The sequence below is a fragment of the Cygnus olor genome, chromosome 2 (assembly GCF_009769625.2).
Source record: "Cygnus olor isolate bCygOlo1 chromosome 2, bCygOlo1.pri.v2, whole genome shotgun sequence".
Lineage (NCBI taxonomy): Eukaryota > Metazoa > Chordata > Aves > Anseriformes > Anatidae > Cygnus > Cygnus olor.
In genome coordinates this window covers 47,126,227-47,148,405 of record NC_049170.1, presented here as the reverse complement: position 1 = coordinate 47,148,405, position 22,179 = coordinate 47,126,227, and the positions used below count along the sequence as shown (strand labels likewise).

Sequence of the window (22,179 nt, the reverse complement as noted above, 5' to 3'; positions counted from 1 at the left end):
GTTGGAGACTTGATAATGACTGATAGTATTTTTCTTTGCTTGTTCTCTGAGCACTTCATTAGAAAATGTAAAATGGAAGTAAATCTACTAAAAATTAATGTTGACATGACACTTAATTCAGTGGTATTTCAGTGCATCTAGTTTCTATATATGCTAATATCTTTATAAAAATTTCTCATGAATGAATTTTGAAAGTGAAACAGTGAATTTGAATGAATTTTGAAAGTGAAACAGTGAATTTGAGTGAATTTTTGAAAGTGAAATATCAAGCTAGAAACTACCGCCTTCATTTTGAACAGCAAAGCTAAGCATTATATGTTGATCCAAAGCAAACTGTACAGAAAAAATAAATTTCTTAATCATTATTTTTAGCAAAAGTGTAACTTACTGGCTGCTCAGTAAATTGAACATTTACCCATGAATTCTTCCTTTCCAAAGACAGAAAGTTTTATTGCTTTGCAGTCTTTGAGTTTTCTCTTATCCTATGCATTAAAATACAGTTCTCATTTGTACTTCCTAATTTTCCCTTAAATATTTACGAAAGGCTGTGGTAAATGAAGACACACAAGGAAATGTGAATCAGCTACAAGCTGAGGTCAAGAAGCTGAAAGAGCAGCTTGCACAACTTACATCAGTACCATCTATGCGTGATATCTCTGTAGCACAAGGTACGAGTTTGGGTGGGGGGAGAACTTCTTTTGTAGCTAAGTGTGTTGGAACTTCGCGTAATTCATGAAGTTTCTCAACATTTACTGTTAATGTAGGAACTGACCTATAGAGATTGCATGTGTCTTATAGATCATTTTGCCTGTATTTATATCCAGTATTTTGCAGAAGTTGTTCATGTGGTGTTCAAGTACTGGGATGTGTTTCTATTTATATAATACCAAAATTTATTTTTCCGTTTTGTAAGAGGTATGCTGCCCAGTATTTTCAATAATCAAAAGTTTACTTGTATATTTGGGGGGGGGGTGGCACTAAGGTGCTAATAATGCCCATCAAATGAATCAGCATTCTTTTTTATCTCAGGACTGGACTTTCTCCCCTATTCTTTTGCCCCTTCAGGAAGGTGCGATACAGATCCTAGCATAGCTGTGTAATACTTGCATATCTCTTCTCACTGAAATAATGCTACCGTATACTGTTTGATTACAAGGTAGTAAACTTGGTCTTGTAACTCTTAGCGTGTTCCCAAGTCACCTCTTTCCTGACCCTGTCAAGAAATACATACGGTTTCAAAAGTTATTCGAAAAGTTAGAAAGACTTGTCTAATACAAAGCGTCTGTGGTTGAGTTTTCCTAAGGAAAGATAACTGCTCTGGGTTTATGCACATTTACACAGTAATAATAAGTGAGTGATTTTGTGGGACAGTGAATCTGTGTCATTCCCAGAATACTGACAGAGGGCTCAAAACTGTTGTTAAACTTGATAGAGTTCTGAAGGAAAGCAAGCCATAATGCTTCAGTGCTGAAGAGAGGTTGGTCCTCTGTTCTTATGCAGAACCTAATATTATAGAAGATTCGTTTAGTCTATACAAATAAATTGTGATGTTTGTAATATTTGATCACACAAAAATATAAAATCTGCTTAGTGGGGACTTTAAAAACAATGGCATTTTTTAGTCTATTAATTGACTATAGGGTAGTTATTTTATACCTAGATACTATGGTGATTAGTACTTACAAATAATTGGGTTTGCCTGGATGAGGCAAGGAAAGCTATTTTCAATTTCTAAACGGATGAGTTAAGCCTGTTTAAATTCTTGTGTGAATACTTTCCTTCCAGTTTAAGTCACTAATTATCCACTTAATTCACATTCATTTTTCTGAATTTCCTTCTTATAAAACAGTTATTACAGCTTGCAAATATTAAAAGTGGACTAATATTGCCAGTAATGTCCATCAAATTAATTTCAGAGGGGTTTTGAATTTTATTAGATACACCCAGCAGAACAAACTGATTCTTTTATTTTAATAAGTTCATTGTAAAGTTGTTTAATGCTTGAACAATTTTGTTAATTATACGATTATGTATGTTGATTCCATTCTTTACCAGCACTTGAGGGTGGCTAAGAATTATAGTCTAGACTTCTTTACTGTGGGTATGGACGTGATGTTTGTAGAGGAATTACATTATTCAAAGAATTCATTGAAATTTTCTTTACACAACTGTCATGTTATATGTGTAGGAAAACCTGGTTCACTGATATTTTAATAAATTTGGCATTTGGTTCTTTGGCTTACCCTACAGGTGCTATTGAAAAGGGGAAAAATAGCATAAATTACATGAATAACTTTATTGAAGCAATGCTGTTCTGGGAGAAATCAGAAGGTGAGAAGAAGGTAAGAAAACAATAATTATTTCTATGTTCATTCTGTGTACTCTCTGATGGGGGACAAGTAAGCATATTGAAATTGACTCCCTTCATGTTTTTTTTTCTTAGTTCTTGAATAAAAACTCTGTCCAAAGACAATAAGGTTTGGTAACAAGGAAACTGGTCAAGAGACATTTAAAATAAAGACTGTCACCTCAAATTCATTCCATAGGCTAGCTTTCATAGTATATTTAGTCTTAAAGGGTGGGTTGGTTGGTTGGATTTTTTTAATGAAAATTTTGAACAGAACAACAAACGTCTATCACTTAATTTTAGGTAAATCTGAGTGTTTGGGTCAACAGTGTATTTTCTGAGGCAAACCTCTGTCATCTGCATTTTTCTGTGCTTTTGTTAATTTCATAGTGCAGTGCTGGATCATTAATATTTATTTTTTCAGGAAGAAACTGAACTGAAAGAGACATTCTAGGGGTGCACCTGATGTGCTTCACTGTCTGTGAATGTTTAGTCCATGGAATCATACTGGAGCTTGTTCTATGTGAAATTTTTGCAATAAATATAGCGTGGAATTTGAGTTCTTAGTATGATCTGTTCTCTACAGATCTGCTCCAAATGAAAGTTAGTCTGTGTATTTACAGAAACTATTGTGAACTGAGTTTTGCATGATTTGTGTCAATATGTGTATGTGATATGTACGCTTCAAATTCATTTAGTGCAATTGTCACTTTGCCATTAATCTATATATGTACTTCCTAAGAATTTATTAGAAAAAATTGCTCAACTAGAAGACCTGTGTGCCAAGAAGGAGAAATTTATTCAGTCCAATAAAATGATAGTCAAATTCCGCGAAGACCATATTGTTCGCTTGGAGAGATTGCATAAAGAAGCTGGAGGAAGCTTATTGCCAAAAGAGCAAGATGATCTCCTCAGTGAATTGAGGGAGGAATTGCAGATGCTCAGAGAACAGGCAAGTCTTCTGTTTATTTTCCTTTCTAGAACAATTTTGTTTTGTTAAACTAGCTCATATGACGGAGTCCTTGGATGGGTGGATTCAAGTTCTTTGGGAAAGAAAGGCAGGAGAAAATAGGATGTAAAATTTTGCTCCTTTGCATAAAGAAGCATCTCAAATGCATAGAGCTCCCCTTTGGAAGGGGAAGCAGGTAGGTTGAGAGCTTATGAGTTTTCATAAGAGAGGCTAGTAAGAATGGTGTTATGGTGGGAGTATGCTACAGGCAACCTGGTTGGGGTTAGGTAGAGGTTCAAGCTTCCTTTAAGGAACTCAGTAAAGTCACAAATACTCATCTTTACGGGACACTTATCTCCATGACATCTGCTGAAAGGGCAAGACAGCAGGATGCAAAGAATACAGGAGGTTTCTGAGGGATAACAAACAGATGTTAGATGGGCCAACAAGAGGTGATACTACCCTGGAGCTGTTTGAGGAAGGCAAATAGCAAAGTACATATGTCAGGTACAGGCTTCAGGTTTTTCAGGGACTGGGATAGGATAGAGTAGGTGGTATCATTTGTGAGGCAGCTCTGAAGAATAGAGAAGCTCAGGAGAGAAGACAGTTCTTCAAAAACAATTTCTTCCAAGCACAAGAACTTCTTTATACTTAAGGAAAGGGGTAACAGTTGTATATGAAGACCAGCTTGAATCAATGTGGATCTCATAACTGGTCTCCAAAGTGAAGGGGAGGAGGGGGAAGTAGTACAGAAGTCAGGTCAGGCATTAAAAGACTACAGAAGCATTAATAGAGAGTGTAGGGATAGTGTTAAGAAAGCCGAAGCTCAAAGTTGAAATTGAAAAGGGATGTTGAGTGCAGCCAGGAGAGCTTCTGCTGTTTTATTACCAGTAAAAGAATAAACAAAGAAAATATAAACCCACTGTATTCTTTGAGGGCAGATTCCAAGGGAGTAAGAAAATAAATAGAAAACATTTGGGAAGATAAAACCACTCTAGGGAATACCTTTTTTTCCCTTTTCCATTACAACTCAAGGCTCATTAAAGATAGTAGAGCAGCAGCTAGATGTGCATAATGTTGTCTATAAAATAAAAACTGTTGAAAAAAATACTGCTCATCACAGATGGAACAACACCCACGAATTGCAAAGTACGCCATGGAGAATCATAACCTCAGAGAGGAAAATAAAAGACTTCGTTCTTTACAGTCAGTAAAAAAGGCACAGGAAATTGATGCTCAGACCATTGCAGAACTAGAAAAAGCTTTTTTGCAAGCTTCAGCCACAGAGAAAACAACTGGAGGTAAAAATATGCTAATATGTTTGAGCTAAATAGGCTTACTGTATTTCTGTTTTGTGCAAAGTAGGGTTGAAGATGTCTTCGTGTTTTTTTTTTTGCTTTCCTCAAAGTGATACTTGAAGACTTTGATAAAACAGGTTTAGTTCGTTTTATTCATTTTCCATCTCTACTACTATGTTGTTCAAAAGCCTAAAAATGGTTTCATTTTGATAAAACTTAAGGTATTTAAGCTTTTCTATGATTTCATCAGCTGTATGTTTGTTCTGTAGGTCAGCATTTACATTCTACCACCATATCAGTGGAAGGCAACTCACTGGCATCTGTTGAAAAGCTGAAAGCACGCCTGCTACAAACTCAAAGCGAACTGGCAAGTTCAAAACAAGAATATGAAGAATTTAAAGAGCTAACCAAGTGAGACAAAACAGTATAGAAATGTGTTCAGTTAAATGTCTAATTACTGGTATTGATCTTTAAAAGTTCAATTCAGATCCTGAATATACAGTCAAAGTACGTTCTTTGCGTATAAGAGGGACAGTTTATGAAAAACAGGGCATGCTTGCAGAATCTGTTCCAGTTCAACTTGTCAACTTGATTACTCCCAAAGTAGTAAACACCTGTGAAGCAATCAGCAACACTGCAGACATTCCTTCAGACTTCTTTGTCCTTTAAAAACTCTTCTTGATCCTAAGATGCAAAATGATGCTTCACAGCATGCAGGAGTTGCACATGCTCTAGAAATCACCTAAGTCACTTGCTTCCTGTATCAGGAAGAGTTTGGCTTAGTCAGCAATGTCTAGCAAATATTTTCAGTAACTGAATTGCTACAGATGGAAACAACAGGAACTAGTAGTTGATGTTTTTTCTGGGGCAGGGGAGGGGAGGGGTTTTTTTTTTTTTTTTTTAGTGCTACAATACTTTAATATAACTTTTTAAGATTACAAGCTGGAGTCACTATAAATGTAGAATCCAAGCGTTCCAGAAAATTTGGGCTAACCTGTTAATTTCTGTCTCCACTTCAAAGATTTTTAAGAAGGTGATAATACCAGCATCCTGAGGCTTGTTATTGGAACAAAGATTTAATTCAGACGAGAACAAAGGCTTAGTGTCAATAGCTCTTTTAATGTCCATTTGCTTTAACATCTACACATGAGATACGGGTCTCCTTAGGCCTTACTAACATAGTTAAAAAGTTTACTGTCAGTGCTTGAGGCCAGCAGAAGATAATGTAAAAGGCCCTGAATAGTACCTTCAAGGTTTTTATTATTAGTAATAATAATATTACGTTCACATACCAGTGGATATTGCATGGTTTAACTTGATAAACCCCATTACTGAAAAATTCAGGTCCTGTGACTGAAGATACAAGAAAAATAATTGCATTTTCAAAGAATGCAATATTAATCTAGAAGGCTAAAGGGACCTGATGCTCCTTTGTTATCTTTATTTTTTAGCTTGTACCTAACATTGTTGTTTTTATTGGTTTCAGTAAATCTAGAGTTTAATTCTAGAAGCATTGGGTCCAAAGTAACATTTTGATTTCTGCCTCACCGTTTTTTTTTTTTTGACAAAGTAACTTTGTAATGTCCTTTTTATGTATTCAGACAACTGTACGAATCTGTTTTTATTCTTAGATTTTATTCTTAGATTTGAGTATGGTAAATCTTACAAAATCTAGTGAGTCTACCAATTCAGCAATATATCTGTTGTCCTGTATCATTGGTTAGAAAGGTTTATTCATATCTAAATATATAATTTTCCTGCCCATGCAATGTATTTATGCATGTCTTGCTTTCTTTATAGTATGTATGCAATTTTTCTTATCAGTTATTGGCATTTGTCTTAGTGGAATGCAATCAAACAGGAAGGTGCTTTTGATCCTTTAGATTCACACTGGGTTCACTTCTGGATTTCACTAAACATTAAACTTGATTCCAGTTTCACAGTAACTGGATGCTTAATTTTGCATGCAAATGATAACTGTGTGCTATAACTGAATAAGTAGAGCAAAACAGAACAATTTCACAAAATCCCTGCTAATTTTTCTGCTGTGACTTAGCAGTCAGAACTAGAGTTTTACTCTGTTCCATATGTTTTGTTGCAGGTGCTAAAATCATGAGGCAAACGATAACATTAAACTGCCAGAAGATGAAATAGCATATTTCCTTTGTACACTTTGACCTTACAATTAGGTCAGTAAGGTCCATGGTCACAGTAACAGCATGTAGCTCTGCAAAATGCCTGATGGAAATTATTCCTAAATTTCTACTCAACTGTTGGATTTCAGTTAAAGTACTCCTATAAGGCAAAATAATCTTAAAAGAGCAGCATTTCCAGAGGAGGGGAAAAAAAATCTTTAAAGGATTTTCTTTAATCCTGGCAAGCACCAGTTCAGACTTCTCGTATAACTGGATAACATTTCTAAAGCTTAAAGCCATATTGGTATGGGTGATATCACTTTCTCATAAAAGGAATTGCAGAGTTCTTGGCTTATTTTCTACCATGTAATGGATTTTTTCTTACATATTTAGTTATCGATCTGCTTTTTTCATTACGCAAGCACAAATAAGCTTCTTAGCTTATTTTTTGTTTTTTAAACTTTTTAATATAGCAGTGGTGGCTTTCTTCTCAAAATAATGTATTTCAGTGTTTGGCCAAGAGCTCAACTCTTCAGTATGAGGCTCGTTGGCAGTGCTACAGCTTGTTCATACTGATGGAGAGTGTTTCACAGTATTAAAATACTTCCTGAACAGGAAAAAGCATATGGAACTGGAATCAGAACTTCAATCCCTTCAGAAAGCAAACCAACATCTTGAGAACATTTTGGAGGCAACTAAAGCACACAAGCGCCGAGAAGTCTCTCAGTTGCATAAGCTACATAGAGAAACTCTTAAGGTATGAAAATAAGTTTAAAAAACACATGTACTTACTCCAAGTTGCGTGAGAGCATAGACCTTCATTTCTGTGATCCCTAAGCCTTGCTACTGTAATGTTTGTGTAGTAAACGAGGAATGCTGCTTTTGTGTTTTGAAGTATTTCCTAAATGACTGCTACTGTAATCAGATGACAAATCTGAAAGTGTAGTGGTTTAAAACTAATGGCCTTTGAGCATTTTATTTCATTATTCTGCCTATAGAACTGTGAAATACAATACTAGATAAAGTCTAATTCCTTTCTGCAGTTAAAATAAAGACTGCTTTGTAATCTTTGTAACAGAACATAACAACTCCAACAAAAGCTTACCAGCTAAGATCTCGCCTAGTACCACGAATAAGCCCAGACATTTCAGATTATCACTCTGAAGATTTCCAGTGTTCTGAAGAGATGGATGACATTTTTAAAGAGCCAGTTCCCCCAGAGATGAATGAACAAGCATACGAGGCCATTGCAGAGGAGCTCAAAGCAGCACAGGTGAACGTTCTGAATAAAAACTGAAGCGTGTGTATAACTTTATAATAAAACAAGTTGGACATAAAAGTAGCTCCTGCCAAGTATATTGCAACGTGCATGGAAAACTGATGCATATAAAGAATACTTAAGCCATTGCTAAAAAGCTCTCTAATTATATGTTGTATGTCTTAATTGTATATGGAGCTGAAACTTGCTATGCATTTTGTCTGTATAATAGCTATTTACTTTTTAAACTGTAGTTTGAGATATACAGGACACTTAAACTTTTACTATTCTAGCCTGATAACTTGTTTATAAGGAAACTTCCTGATGGTTCTGTGGTGACAGCAACATTTGGAACAATACCCAAGCGTGGTATAGAATAGTGCATTATTTTAAGAAACCTGCCAAATATTGCTATTGTCTTGTATCTTTCCTAAAGCAGAGGGAGGGTCTTTTGATGTAGAGTGCTACAATGTTATCTGAACTACTCTCTAGAACTGGAGCTAAGGTCAGTGCAGATATTAAAAACCAAACCCAAAAACCTCACACCTTGTAAATCAGACAAAATTATTTTAAGGAATTTATCCAGTGTTGATGTTTAGTAACTTTGTTTTCAAGTCGTATTTCTGTAAGACAGATGCATGTCTGAAAACTAAGCACACATGTAAGAGCTTATAGGATTCAGTTCTTGTATTATTCTCTGATGGATTTCCCTGCGTTCTAGCAGTTTAGTTGGCAATAGGAGAAATCAGCTACTGAGGTTACCAGTCTATTTTTGAATGTTCTGCTTTCTGTTGGTTTAGGTCATTTAAAAAAAAAATTGACATACTTATTTTTAATATGCACAGACTGCCATATGGCATGGGAGAGTAACTGGAAGAAGGGTGTTCTAATTTTGGGTGTCTGTTGTGTCACAGGAGCAACTGAGCACAATGCAGACAAAGCTGGATGAAGAGGAAAGCAAGAATATGAAACTCCAGCAGCAAATTAATAAACTGGAGCATCATTCTGCACAAATACAGGAGGTGAGAGGAGAATGTAATGTAGGCTTATATTTGAGTGTTGCTATGGCAAGGTGCTATCTGCTGCACTTGAACTACTGTGTCACTCAGTGAGGTCAGAAGTGTTACACGCATTTTGACTTTTGAAAAATTTACTAGAATCCTAGCTCAGGACTATGCAGAAAGACAGGGACTTAAATTAAAATAGCACTGCAGTTTAAAAATAATAAATGAATAAGTTGTGATTCTGAGCCTGCTAGATCATAAACTAAAACATAAGTAAATGAACATTCAAGATGCCCGTGCTTGCTTTTGGCCAACTTCATGATTTCTGGAGAAACAGGAATAGTCACAAAAGGAAATTTTAAATTTAAGAATGCATGAATATATTGCTCGCCTCAATTGGAACTGAACTGAAAAGTCATTAATACATAAAATATTTACAAGTCTTAAACATTTTTTGATTTAACATAGAAAAGGAAGAGTAAGGCTTGTTCTTTTCCTCTATCAGTGCCATTTCTGTTAGATCTGTTTTAGGGTAGGTTTCAGCTCTCAAGTTGTGGTTGCTTTTAAATAATTTTTTTCACTTTACATAAGGTAACTTCTTCAGTTGTGTTGAAGTATGTTTTCTTGGACTTCTGTGGATTTCAGATTCGCCTATATCAAGTGTTAGGATCAGCTAATGAACTATTCTTAAACATTATCGTTAAAGCTCTGTGACTTAACCCCCTATGTTTCCTTCCGTTTACAATTTTTACTTCTCCAGCTTCTTTCATCTGAAAGGAATGACTGGAGTAAAGAGCGCCAGGAGCTACTCGAGCAGATAAAATTGCTTGAAAAACAATTCCAAGATGCTCAAAGCAAGGCTGATAGTAAGTCTATGCAATACTGAAATCCCATGTGAAGTTTTGAGGTGTCTTAATTTTATGAGTCAACAATAGTACACGCTGAGTAACTATTTGGGTTTAAGATGTTAAACGTTGCACAGGTTTGATTTAAAATAAAACTATAATACTTGCAGAATAGTTTTTTCTCTGCCCAGTCTTGCACACTATACAATATTGATAATTGTTCTCTGTTGACTCTGATATGAATAGAATACAGGACGCCGTATTTTAAAAAGAAAACATTAGCTAAAAATAAAGGGGAATTCTCTGTCAGTGTATGTAAATGCAGGCATTTTTGATGATACCTTCTAGAATGTTTTTGATTTTGTCCATACACTTCATTTCAAAGTCAATGTTTTTACTGACTTTGAGTTGTAAATCCTTGTCTGTGACCTTCAAAGTTAATTCCACTGAAAGTGTATAAGGCTTTGTAAGACTTTCCCAGGATGTTCCGTACTGTTACATGTCCTGTATCTAGCAGTTTTACAAATCAATAACATGAAAAATATTTTGTTTTTCAATAGTATTAAAAAGTGAAGTCCATGACTTACGCATTGTCCTGCAGTCTGCAGACAAGGAGCTGTCTGCTGTAAAACTGGAATATAATGCCTTTAAGGAAAAGCAAGAAAAGGAAATGAGTCAGCTTTCTAGCAGACATATGGATGTACAGTTTCAGTTGGACAGTGTCAGGTATGTTGGCAGTTTAGTAAAATGTCGTAACCTTTCTTCTGAATGCATCCTCTGATTTAGTTCTTCTTTTCTGCCTTCAAACTTGCACTTTGCATCTCCTATTTAAGATTGTTATTGTGTGCTTATGTTCTTTCCGTATTTATTTCTTTGCTCAATTCTTTTCAGAGGCGTGATGAAACATGGCGAAACTAGCAGAAAGATATTTAAATGAAGCTTCCTTGATTTTGGTTTGTTTGTAGTATTTTCCCATTAAGTAGGAGATAGCCTATAAGCTTTTTGATCTCCAAAAGTTAAGTAAAGAAGCATGATACTTTTTTTTTTTCCCAGCTTAGTGTTAAAAATAACTATCACTCCGCAGCCTGTTCACATGAAACAGGTGACAGGATGATGCTGATCTGAAAATACAAACAGAAAGAAACCATAAAAATAAACTGAAGTCTGTCTGTTGAAGCCTGAACAGCTTGCTCAGTTGTATGCATTAATTGACATTCAGTATTATTGGGAGTTGGAAATCTGTGAGGTTTTTAATCATTAGTGTGAGTTAGTTGTGATGTTTCTGTGTTGGTTTTTTTGTTTGTTTGTTTGTTTTTCTTTGGGGAGGGCTTTTTTTTTTCTTGCCTGGAAAGCTTACATTATTGCATTATAATGGGTAATGTCTTGGCAGAAGTCATTTTTTGAGTGATGCATTGTGAGACTGGGAACCAGCAATTGAAATTCAGTGTTGTGGTCTCCTTGATGCCTTGTGTTAGCAAAAGTACTGACTTCTTTGGAGGATGTACAGTAAATATTCTTACTAGAGGCTCTCCATTAATAACATGATTCCTAACACCTGTTTAGCAGTTTTTACCCTTCTTTGCTTTTCACTTCTGTGAAAGATCAAATGAAATAAGAATAACAATTTGGGAAAGTCTGGGTTATTTCCTCTTAGAATATATAAAGGCTTTATATGGAATAAATAACACATATCAGCTAAGCAGATTAGGTGCTCAGTAACTTTCTAATAGCTACAGAGTTTTTTTGTCCAACAGCTGGATAAAAATAAAAAACATGGCTGAACACCATTATCAAGTCACAGTGACTGAAATTTCTATAGAAATTGGCAAGAAGTACATTATTTCTAGGGGTCAAAAGGAGTACTCTGCGTTCTCTGCTAGTGCCTTTTAAATTTCCTGTGCCTTTCATAAATTTGGGTTTGGGTGTTTTAAAAGAAAAAATTTTTATAGTCACTTTTCTTGAAAATAACTCTGGATTCACTGAAGACTGTAAATACAATTGATTGGGGTATTTCTGTAAGGAAACAAGATATTAATACTGTGGTTTGTTTTTGTTTATTTTTAAATAAAGGTTAGAACATGAGAAGATTCTTGAAGAAAAAGCAAGCCTTCAGGATGACTATGACAATGTGCAAGAAGTAGCAAAATTTGAGACAGATCAGCTGAAGCAACAACTTGAGGACAGAAGACAAGAAACTGAAGCTATGAAAACCGAGCTTTGTGTAAGAGTCAGAGCTTTTAAAAGACTTTATTATACAGTTACTCATATAGCCAGTTTGTTTAATTCCTGTTATATTAGTGATAATAGGTTCCACAGTAATAGTAGGTTTCCTAGTGATCTCATCTGAAGATAAAAACAGATTTCTTTTAAAATTTAGTGCAGGATTTTTTAAATACAGGCTAGAAGAAATAATCAGCATGATCTCCTAGCAGTTTTTTTTGGCTGAAGAAATTGCAGTGGAAATTTTGAGCAAAATGGGTTAATTAGCAAAGGAATAAGAAACTGCTTCAGGAAAGAACCCTGACACCTAAATGCTCTTGACCTCCTAGCTTAGTGCTAACTAAAATTAGTTTGCTTATTCCATCTTGATTTTTTTTTTAAAGAAACTGCTTTGTATAGTGGATGTGATCCTGTTAAAATTCTTTATGCCTTTTTGTGGGGGATCATTGTCCTGCAATTTAGTTGATACTGTCCTTGAAAGCCTGTCAGACTGCAACGACTGCAAAACAGCAATAAGGTTGCTCAAGGGCTTTTGCAAATGATATTCCCAAGTTTTCTGCAGTGTACACTGTTTGCCTACTCAGCAAGTTTGATTTCCCTTTCAGTGTTTAAAGGAATACTAACAGATTGAAAAATCATTGTTTTAAATTACTGTTAGTCAAAGATCTTGAATTGCCGGTTAGAATTTGAAACAGCTTCTCCACCCACAATTAATCTACATTGGAAAATCCCGATTTCTTCCTTTAAAGATTTGGATATTGACGAACATTGCAGCCAAAGGGAATAATTATCAATGGCAGGTGAAAAGAGCTGATATCTTAATATAAATAAGACTTTAGTTGTAATTTCTCCAGGACAAAGCTAAATATCTTTTTCCATTTAAGGTTTTGTGGCTTTTTTTTCAGTCACCTTAGGATCTGTTTTATTTTGGCTTCAATTATTGTAAAGGCCTTATATTGTAGCTTCTTATAACAATGTATATTTTGATATTCTAGAACCTATTGAAACTCCTGGAAACAGAAAAAGAACATAATCAAAAACTAACATTGCAATTACAAGAAGACAAAGAAAACAATTCAAAGTGAGTTTTATTTAGCTGTGGCATTTATTTTTATCTGACCTCATTGGTTTTGTCCTATGCTAGGTTTTGTATTCGGTAGTTGACCCTGTTAGTAGATGTGTTTTTCCCAAGCTGGATGGAGATATAATGGACTTCTTGTTTTATCCAACCTATATTAAAGTGAGGTGTTGTTCTATTCAGTTGTACATTTGCACTGCAAGTTTAATTTCCTTACAAGTATAGTTCTTCATGTTGAAGATAAAATTCCACTACTGGTAACAGTGTATAGCTAATAACTAAACTATTAGTCTTATATAACAATGAGAAGCATATAGTTAGAGAACTCTTCAAAAAATAAGAGCAAACAAGAATGAACTTACATGACTTGATTCTTGTAAAAGCTCTCTTATGTTCTGATCATATTTCTCACCAGAAATACTTTTTTTCTTTTCTCCAGGGAGCTCTTGAAAGTACTTGAAAAAGCACAGGTGGAGACACCATCTTCTGACATGGCGACACGGTGTGAGCAGCAGGTACAACAGCAGAACTGAATGACTAAGTCGTGCTCATAGATATCTGTGTACATTTATAGCAATTTTTTGGTGAACTGACTGTTCTGTAGATTACCAGCAAGTTTGATTGTTTTGCTAAGCTACTGCTTAATTTTTCTGGTAAAGTAAACAACTTAGTTCATTCCATTATTATTTTTTTTAAGTCTTTGAGCTTATACAAATCATATTTCAAAAGTAATTAAGTCTCTCCTTCATAATTATTATTTCTTCTAGGAAGAAAAACTGCAGAAATTGGAACAGGACCTGGCTGCTGCTGAAGAGATTATTGCTTCTTTGAAGAAGACAAATGATGCAGATAAGGTTTGGGCTTATTTCTGTTACTGATACCCAGTTTTGCAGGTAAATCTATGCTCTGTGGTAGAGCTGAAGGTCCAGAGCCTTTCTATGATACTTGGTAATTCTGTGATTCTAAACAATTCTAGCTGTATATCTAGGTAATATAAATCCTGCCGTTTACTGGTGTGGAGTTTGCAAGATGATAGGAAACTGGTATGCATTCAGAGAAAACAAGATTACTGAAAGAAAACAGAGTGAATCATAAAATATCCGAGTTGGAGGGACGCACAAGGATCATCAAGTCCAACTCCTCGGTCCCTAAAGGACGACCCAAAAAATCAGACTGTGTCTGAGAGTGTTGTCCAAATGATTCTTGAAATCTGGCAAGCTCGGTGCTGTGATTACTTCCTGGGGAGCCCGTTCCAGAGCCTGACCACCCTCTCAGTGAAGAACCTGTTCCTAGCACCCAGCCTGAACTGCCCCTGTCGGTTTCAGCTGTCTGCTGAACAAAACATCCCATGCAGAAATGATGTATAATACCCCTGATTAATAATAGGGCTTTCTAGTCTCATGTAGTAATGAGCTAACAGAAAAGGTAAGGAAGGTAACATAAGAATGTGACTATATCTTAGAAAATCAAAACACTCCTACATGAAAAGATTGCTCCAGTGTTTTGAAAGCTTACATAGGAGAAGTTCCCATGGCACAAGCATTTTTTATGCTGTATGTAAGATAGGTATGAGAAATCACATAGTGCTTTCATTATCCAGAATGATACACTGATAAACTATGGATTTTCTATGCTAAAACTAAAAATTCAACGTGTAAGGTCAGAAGAATCTGGTACTGCCTGTCAGTGCAGTGGTGTTTCTTGTGTGCCTTTTTCCTTTACAAACACATTAACCTTAAACTATAGTACTTCTATTCTGTTAGAAACTCATGACAGCCTGAGACTAAATCTGAGGGCTAATCTTCACCTATAATGAACACGGCAGATTAAGTCTTTATATAAGTGCTTAGAACAAAAGCCAATAATTTAACAACAAATTTCCTGTTACTCATTTAAACGTGCATATTGGGACCTTATTTTCAAACGTGTGTTTGAAACTTGGGATTGATGAATAATATACCAAAGAAAGTCTAATAATAAAAAACTGTCTGTTTATATCTTATATTTATACATATATTTTATGTATTTTATGCATATATTTTATTTTAAATTAAAAAAAAGGGATTAACTTTTTTATGTTGCAGGAAGTTGTAACTGACTTGATGAGGCAGATCCAGGAGCTGAGGTCTACAATTAATCATAAAGCTGAGTCCATAGATGGCCTAACAAGAGAGCTGGAGGATATAAATGTATGTTCTGTCATATTGAAGGACATGGTGTCATTTTTCAGAAATGGAAGGCAATGACATGTCTTATCATGGGTCTCAAACAGCATAACTTGCTGTAGTGTTTTAGAAGGAAACTTCTTTGTTTTGACATGTTGAAATCTTCTGAACATTTTATGCCTGAGGCTGTCTTGAAAACTGAACTCTTTCCACGTGGTGGGTAAAGAGCAGTGTCTCTAAAGGGACCTATTCACATCCTGTAAACTGTGCTCAGCTGACAGTCACATTTAGATTTTCTCAGAAATTGGCGATTTAAGACATGAACAACTGACGCAGAACTGTAAATTCATTTACGAGTGAGGTTTTTTTGTAGCTGAGATGACCATGTTCTACATCTGAAAACATATATGAAGAATTAAAGCTGTCTACATGGCCATTAATAAATACGATGCATCTTTATTAAAATGTTTGGATTGCAGACTCAGAGAACCCATGGAATGCTTAAGATTCCATCCATATGTGTATGAACTATAGGTCCTACGGAGAAAATGTTCATGAGAACAATTTCTGTGTATTACCTGTTTTTTTATCAATAATGATTTTGATGGTTAATATGTATTTTCTATTGTTCTGACTACTCATTTTTAATAATGTTTTGTACAATTTAACCAGTATGATATGGCACAAGTTGTTGACACATGAGATTTTTAAACATTGTTTTGTAGTTGTTAGCATAAGATGTGTGATACGCATTTATTTAGATTTGCTGCGTTTGATAACATGTTTTCCTAAAATGTTCTAAATTTATTTTAATCTTAGTGCAAGTATAATTTTGTTCTGGCTGCAAAAGAAGAAAGCAAAGGAATCATAGAGGATCAGGAGAAGAAGATTGAAGAACTGAGGGAGGCCTTGGAGAGAAAACAAATAGCAGATAATATTGAGGTAAAAACATTTATGGTGGTGTATTATGATTATTTAACAGATTAATTGGATGTGTTTTTTGCTTAAAATACTTGTGTAAAACTTAACCTCATTTTAATTCAAGCTAAAGCTGGCTAGGCTGCTCTTAAAGGAATTTTTAATAAGATACCTGACAAATTCTGTTAAATTATCACATTACTTGACATAAATATTTTATAAGCTACTTCATTAAAAACCTATGCTAAAAGCCTGGTTTAATTTTTTCAAGGCTGCTGAGGAGTCATCAGCTGAATTTAATGGCAATATTAGATGATGCAGCTGAGAAATTAAAGTACGTAGAAGAACATATATTTAACACTCTCTTCCACCACTGCTATGATATGCAATAGCTTCTTTTCTTTACTCATAATTTTAACCAAAAGCTCCACCTGCTGGAAACAGATTTAGAAAGCATGCTTGATTCAAGTACAGCTTTGCTTTTTAAAATTGTATTTTTCTTTTTTAATTTGGTCTTTCCTGTTAACTCCCCTCCCTGTTATTTTGGTAAACATGTGATTCAGGCAAAGCCAACAGCCTGTTCTTAAAAGTAATTTCAGATTATCTTGTAGAATCAGTCATATTACATATGCTTCGTCCAATCATATAGCACCCATGAAGTGTTCCAGTGTTTGCTTCCCAAAAGCCATTCTTAAATACATTTCCACTAAGTTTAATAAACAGATTATCTTCACTAATTCTCATACCTAACTTTGACATTGACATCCAAACCCAAGTTGCTGGCCAAATGAATCACTTTGTTTTGTGTTTTTTAACATGCAGGTAATAATTCCTTACACTCAAGGTTAATGGTGTAGTATCTATCTACTGATAAAAGCAGTTTCCCCCTCTTTGACTTTGTACATAAGATACTCCTTCATGCTTTCTTGGTGGACATCATGATCCTGTCAAACCTAATCCAGGGTAGTATTTAAAATACTAGGTATTGCTTCTCCTTCCAGGTTAGCATGCTTTGTGGAAGTATGATGCCCTACCAGATCAGGGATGGGAGTCTAAATCCTAGAATGAATTGAGAGGTATCTGCACAATAGCAGTACATTAAAAGGGCTGTAATCATTGATTCAGTATAGATTAAAATCTATACATTCTTTTCTGGTTCCTTATTTACAGAATTGTATCTCATTTGAAGTTTAATATAAACTTAAAAACAGTTGTCAATTCTAAACATCCCCCACAAGTATCTCACTGCAACTATATTGCAAGAAAGTTCTCATATTTTTTTCTGTGCAGCCCAAACAATGGGCATGGAAAACTTGCCAAAATAAGAAATTTGTAGATGAATGCTTGCTACAATTCATGAAGGAAAAGTGGAGGGAAAAGAGAGGTGCTTGTAGCTGTTGTCACTGCTGCTAGGATGGATAAAACATCTTGAAACAACTGCTTTAGAGTAGTAATTGTCTTTTTACTCATCCACTGACTTAAAATAGAGAGACCTTCTGTGTGAAGACTTGCATCATACCACTGATCAGCTGATAAGACTGACAGAGGCCTCTAAGAAACATGATGCGTTGCTTCAGTGTGCACAGCAAGACATAACAAAGAAAGAAGCTTTAATCCAGGAACTCAGGGAACAGGTAAAACAAGGAAATTCTTCTGATAATTAGCTCCATGGGAGGGAGTTGTGGTTAATAATAGCTTCTGGAAAACATTTTACTTGTAAAGTTTTAAAGTATCTTGTGCACAGTACTCCTGAAGAGCAATGTTTCTTCCTGTAAAGTTACAGTTCACAAGCTTTTGAAAAAAGCCTAGGTAACTTTTAAATATTTTGGTAATGGTATCTTGAGATTGTCTTCACAGTAAAATATTTTTGTAGAGTAAAATTATCAGTGCATATAATGACAGAGTAACCTGAGGTTATAAGCAATATAACCTATGGGGTTACTTTCTTTGCTTAACGCTTACCCACAAACATTATCATTATGTAATGGAGATAATTGAGCTCTTTATATGCTGCAGACTGAGAGTGATTTGGAGCCTTTGCAGACCAAAAACCTACATTAAGCCTTTATGCAAACTTTAATTGCTATAACTGTCATAGTGCTAATTAATATATATTTGTGTTGGCAAACACTCTAGTAGGGATATGTTATTTTTGAAAAGAAGAATCCTTTTGTCATGTTGGCATATTCTTTTTGAGGAAATTGTTTAAATCTATATGCATAAAATCTTTGTATCGAGTCATGTTTTGACAAGTAACTTTTACAAACAAAATTCAGGTTAGCTACATATGATATATAATGTATGTATGCTTTAAAAAATGCTTATATGCAACTGTTGAATGATTAACATTTATTAGGTAAATATATAAAACAATTATGAAGGTGAAGTCAAAGGTAATCTGAAGTCACTTGTGTACTTGGCTTGCTCAAAACAGAGATGGCTGCTTTATTTTTTGTGAGTATTATGAGCTAATTTAATTCTTGGGATTTCTAATAGTTGGACAGAATGACAGAAGAACTAGAGAAGAAGAAGAATGAGTATGAATTAAAAATGAAGCAAATAGATTGCTTTTTTGTGGACTCATCTTCAGTAACATTTCCCCAGGTATGATAACGTTCTTAAGAGAAACATTTTCCTGATAATAACTATTAGAGTTCATTGAAAAAGACTAAAACTTTATGGCATGGCTTCAGACTGGGAGCAGAAGTGACAATATATCTAAGAATGGTCAAATCCTATATACCTTGTTTGCAACAAAATGTATTATTGATGATTTTTGTGCTAGGAATTTATTAACCTATGTCTCCAATTAGCTATTAAAGCACATAACCAATACATAAGGGAAACAGTTCTTTACTAATAGTTTTGGACTTTTTTTGTTTTGTTTTTTAACTTGCCAGTGTCCAAAAACTCCCCCAAATTTTGATGTGAATTTGGCAAAAATCTTAGAAACTCATGAGCAAGAAATAGCTGATCGGAGGGCTTCTGCAATAACTCTGGAGCACCTTGTACGTGAACTGAATGAAGAACGAAGAGCTAAAAACGATGAAATTCTACGGCTGAAGGTACTAGGAGTTAAGCTCTACAGGCAATTTGTAAGGTTAAAGTAAGACCGAGTACAGAGTTCAGATTTTTAATGAGCTCTGCTTCCTACTCTGTCCATTATTGCAGGAAGGCAGTTCTTGGTCTTCCCTTTACCTAGGCACGTAACAAACAGAGACAACTTGCTTAAGACATTCATATGTCTCATTTTTTCCAATGACTGAATGGCTTCCTGTTCATGAATGTCAGATGGTAACATCTTTGCTAATGAAACTGTTCTGACTTCTTCAAAACCAAATCTGTACTGAAGCTGTAAATGGAAGGGTCATGCAGATCTTTGCCAGTTTTTTGGCTTGTTTTTTTTTTTTTTTTGACAAATAGTTTTGTCTTCTGTTTTACTCAGAAACATGTTCACCTGAAAATGAAAACAGAAATTTCAATTTGGTATTCAAATAAACTGTTTCCAATCTCACTTGCTTAGGAACAACTAAATGAATTGGAGAACTTGCGTTTGGAAATGCAGATATTAGTGGAAAACAACAGGAATTTGCAGAGCCAGCTTACAGAAGCTCAGAGAGTAAGCAAGAACAGGTAAAGGAAACTAGAATAAAAAAACAACTATCTTAACTTGAAGCAGTAAAGTACAATAAACTGAAATGTACAATTTTTATTTGAAATACAATCTTGTGTATTGTTCATGTAATTAGAGATTGATTCAGCCTTTTCTATGAAAATCCATTACTGACTTGTGAATTGTATTGCCTTTAAATCACCTATTACTAAATGCAACCACGTTTTGTAGAGGAAATGGGAAACAGAATCTAAAATAATTACACAAGTAGACATTACGGTGTATTTTATATTGCCACATTACTTGTGCAGTTATTAATTTAGTACATACAAAATGTCCAAATGAAGTCAATGTAATTTCTTAAAAAAGTTAAATGGAACCTGTTTTCCATCCATGCTTTTGAGGGTAAGGAATGAACTTTCTCTGAAAAGATGGCATGCTGCTGTATACCTCAGTGGGAGATTTCATAAGCTTTGGTTTGACCTATAATCTGTACTACTTAATTTTGGACAGAATTATTTTTATTCTGTCTTGTCTTTTTTCTTGGTTTTCTTAACAATCTTGTAAAGGAGTAAACATCCCACTGTTTTAAGTTTTGAGAAAAGAAATATTAATTGACAGCAAATAACTGGTTATTTAATGACAAATCATTTTTACGGGGCAACTTAGTAAACAGTAGCTTAAGACACCCATATGATAACTCAGCTAAATGCTAAGTTGAATTAGGAGTTGAATTTTCTTTGCCTATGAAGTTTATCAAAAACGTCTCTGTGCAAGTGAGCACCATCAACTAATAAAAAATACACCTTAATCACGAGTAGTCCAAAATACACAGTTGCATAGTTACGTTACTTGTTTTCATTAGAGCATTGGTTTCACTACACTCTACCCAAGGAAAATGTGATGTTCTTGGAATGTAAAAGTTTTAAACCCTTCTAGTATTGTTTTATGATGATCATTATTCTGAGTCTGAACATGCATCAAGACAGCTACATACCTAACAGCTTACTGAGATTAAACTGGTAGTTTTTACAACTGGCTTCCTATGTTTGCGAAAATCTTTTCTCATTCCTGGACTTCCCAGTGATCAGAAACATACTGATGTTCAACAACTCAAAGAGAAAGAGGAAGAGATTGCTGAAGAACGACTGGCCAAGGTACGTTACCCTTTTCATGCAGTAGTTGCTGTTTCCCTGTTGTGAAATATTACTCATCATGTTTTCTTCTATTTCATGCCAGTAAAACAAACACTGATTTTTAGTGAATTCTAACAGATACAGAGCCTGGTACTCACCTCATAAGTTTTCTGTCTTGGTCTAACTGCAGTAAACTGGGAGTCAGATTGCACAATACGAAAAAAAAAATTCAGGTCACTAAATGTGACTCATCTCCACAAAGTCAGAAAGTGAAGATTGTGTCATTTGCTAATAGCAAGGCTCTGCCAAAGGGAAGCTAATGTCACAGTAGAGGTTGACACAGATTTCTCAGGCAGAGGACCCTCCTGTTAGAGCTCTGTTGTGTATGAATGAGCAGAGATATTGCTGTGGGTCATTTGTGCTGGCATGAAATGGAAATATGTGCATACAGCTAGGAGATGAATTTATAGTGAATGTTAGAGATGTGAGTTATTTGGTGGTAGGATGATTTTGATAGTTTTTAGAATTAGATACTTGGCATCAGGTAAATAACAAATCGTTTTAAATAGATACACATGCTTTAAGAATTATGAATGTAACTAATATTTTGAACTTTTACAGAATAAAGCAATGGAGGAGATGCTGAAAATGAAAGCAGAGTAAGTTTAATATTACTTATTGAACTGGAGACTTGTATTAAACTCATTAATACCAAATGTTATATTTAAGGAATAGAAGTCCAAGATCTGAAGTTATAAAAGATACATTTTAGAAATGTTAACACTTTTACAAAATACATCAAGTTTTTACTCTTTTTCATCAGTAGGTGGTGGTGGTAGCACCTGTTACTACATTTTCTGAAAGGTTAACAGTTAATCAGGAAATACTCTGAAATAGGTGGAACCATAGGAAAAGCTTTGGTTAGAAGGGACTTAATTTTGAATTGTTTAAAATGACCTACACTGTAGGGTTTTGAAAACTTCTATATGCGATGACTTCTAAGCGCGTTCCTTTTCAAATGAAATTGAAATACTGTTTGCTTCTTTACTAGCACTGTAAATATTTTAAATTATAAACTTTATCTAACTGTTTTTATGCTATTTGTTGAAGTTTTTTTTTCCATTTTATCGTGAGTAGGGAAAACTACTTATGAATGTATTTCTAGACTGTATTTGCACTGATGTGTAAGGAGTCCTAGAAATTCATATTCCAC

General features: G+C 34.8%; 1 protein-coding gene across 1 annotated transcript in view; it reads left to right on the top strand.

Annotated features, from left to right (window-relative positions):
• Positions 1-22,179, top strand: part of KIF15 (kinesin family member 15) — a 35,534-nt gene that overhangs the window by 11,100 nt on the left and 2,255 nt on the right. Inside the window, exons 11-32 of the mRNA XM_040547130.1 lie at positions 545-668; positions 2,251-2,342; positions 3,090-3,299; positions 4,420-4,597; positions 4,864-5,005; positions 7,345-7,486; positions 7,808-8,002; positions 8,902-9,009; positions 9,752-9,857; positions 10,397-10,562; positions 11,907-12,057; positions 13,052-13,137; positions 13,574-13,649; positions 13,902-13,988; positions 15,219-15,323; positions 16,119-16,241; positions 17,705-17,851; positions 18,714-18,821; positions 19,118-19,282; positions 19,741-19,850; positions 20,915-20,987; positions 21,588-21,625. Of these exons, the coding sequence (XP_040403064.1) occupies positions 545-668; positions 2,251-2,342; positions 3,090-3,299; positions 4,420-4,597; positions 4,864-5,005; positions 7,345-7,486; positions 7,808-8,002; positions 8,902-9,009; positions 9,752-9,857; positions 10,397-10,562; positions 11,907-12,057; positions 13,052-13,137; positions 13,574-13,649; positions 13,902-13,988; positions 15,219-15,323; positions 16,119-16,241; positions 17,705-17,851; positions 18,714-18,821; positions 19,118-19,282; positions 19,741-19,850; positions 20,915-20,987; positions 21,588-21,625 (2,732 nt within the window). The remainder of the gene's footprint in view (positions 1-544; positions 669-2,250; positions 2,343-3,089; positions 3,300-4,419; positions 4,598-4,863; positions 5,006-7,344; positions 7,487-7,807; positions 8,003-8,901; positions 9,010-9,751; positions 9,858-10,396; positions 10,563-11,906; positions 12,058-13,051; positions 13,138-13,573; positions 13,650-13,901; positions 13,989-15,218; positions 15,324-16,118; positions 16,242-17,704; positions 17,852-18,713; positions 18,822-19,117; positions 19,283-19,740; positions 19,851-20,914; positions 20,988-21,587; positions 21,626-22,179) is intronic.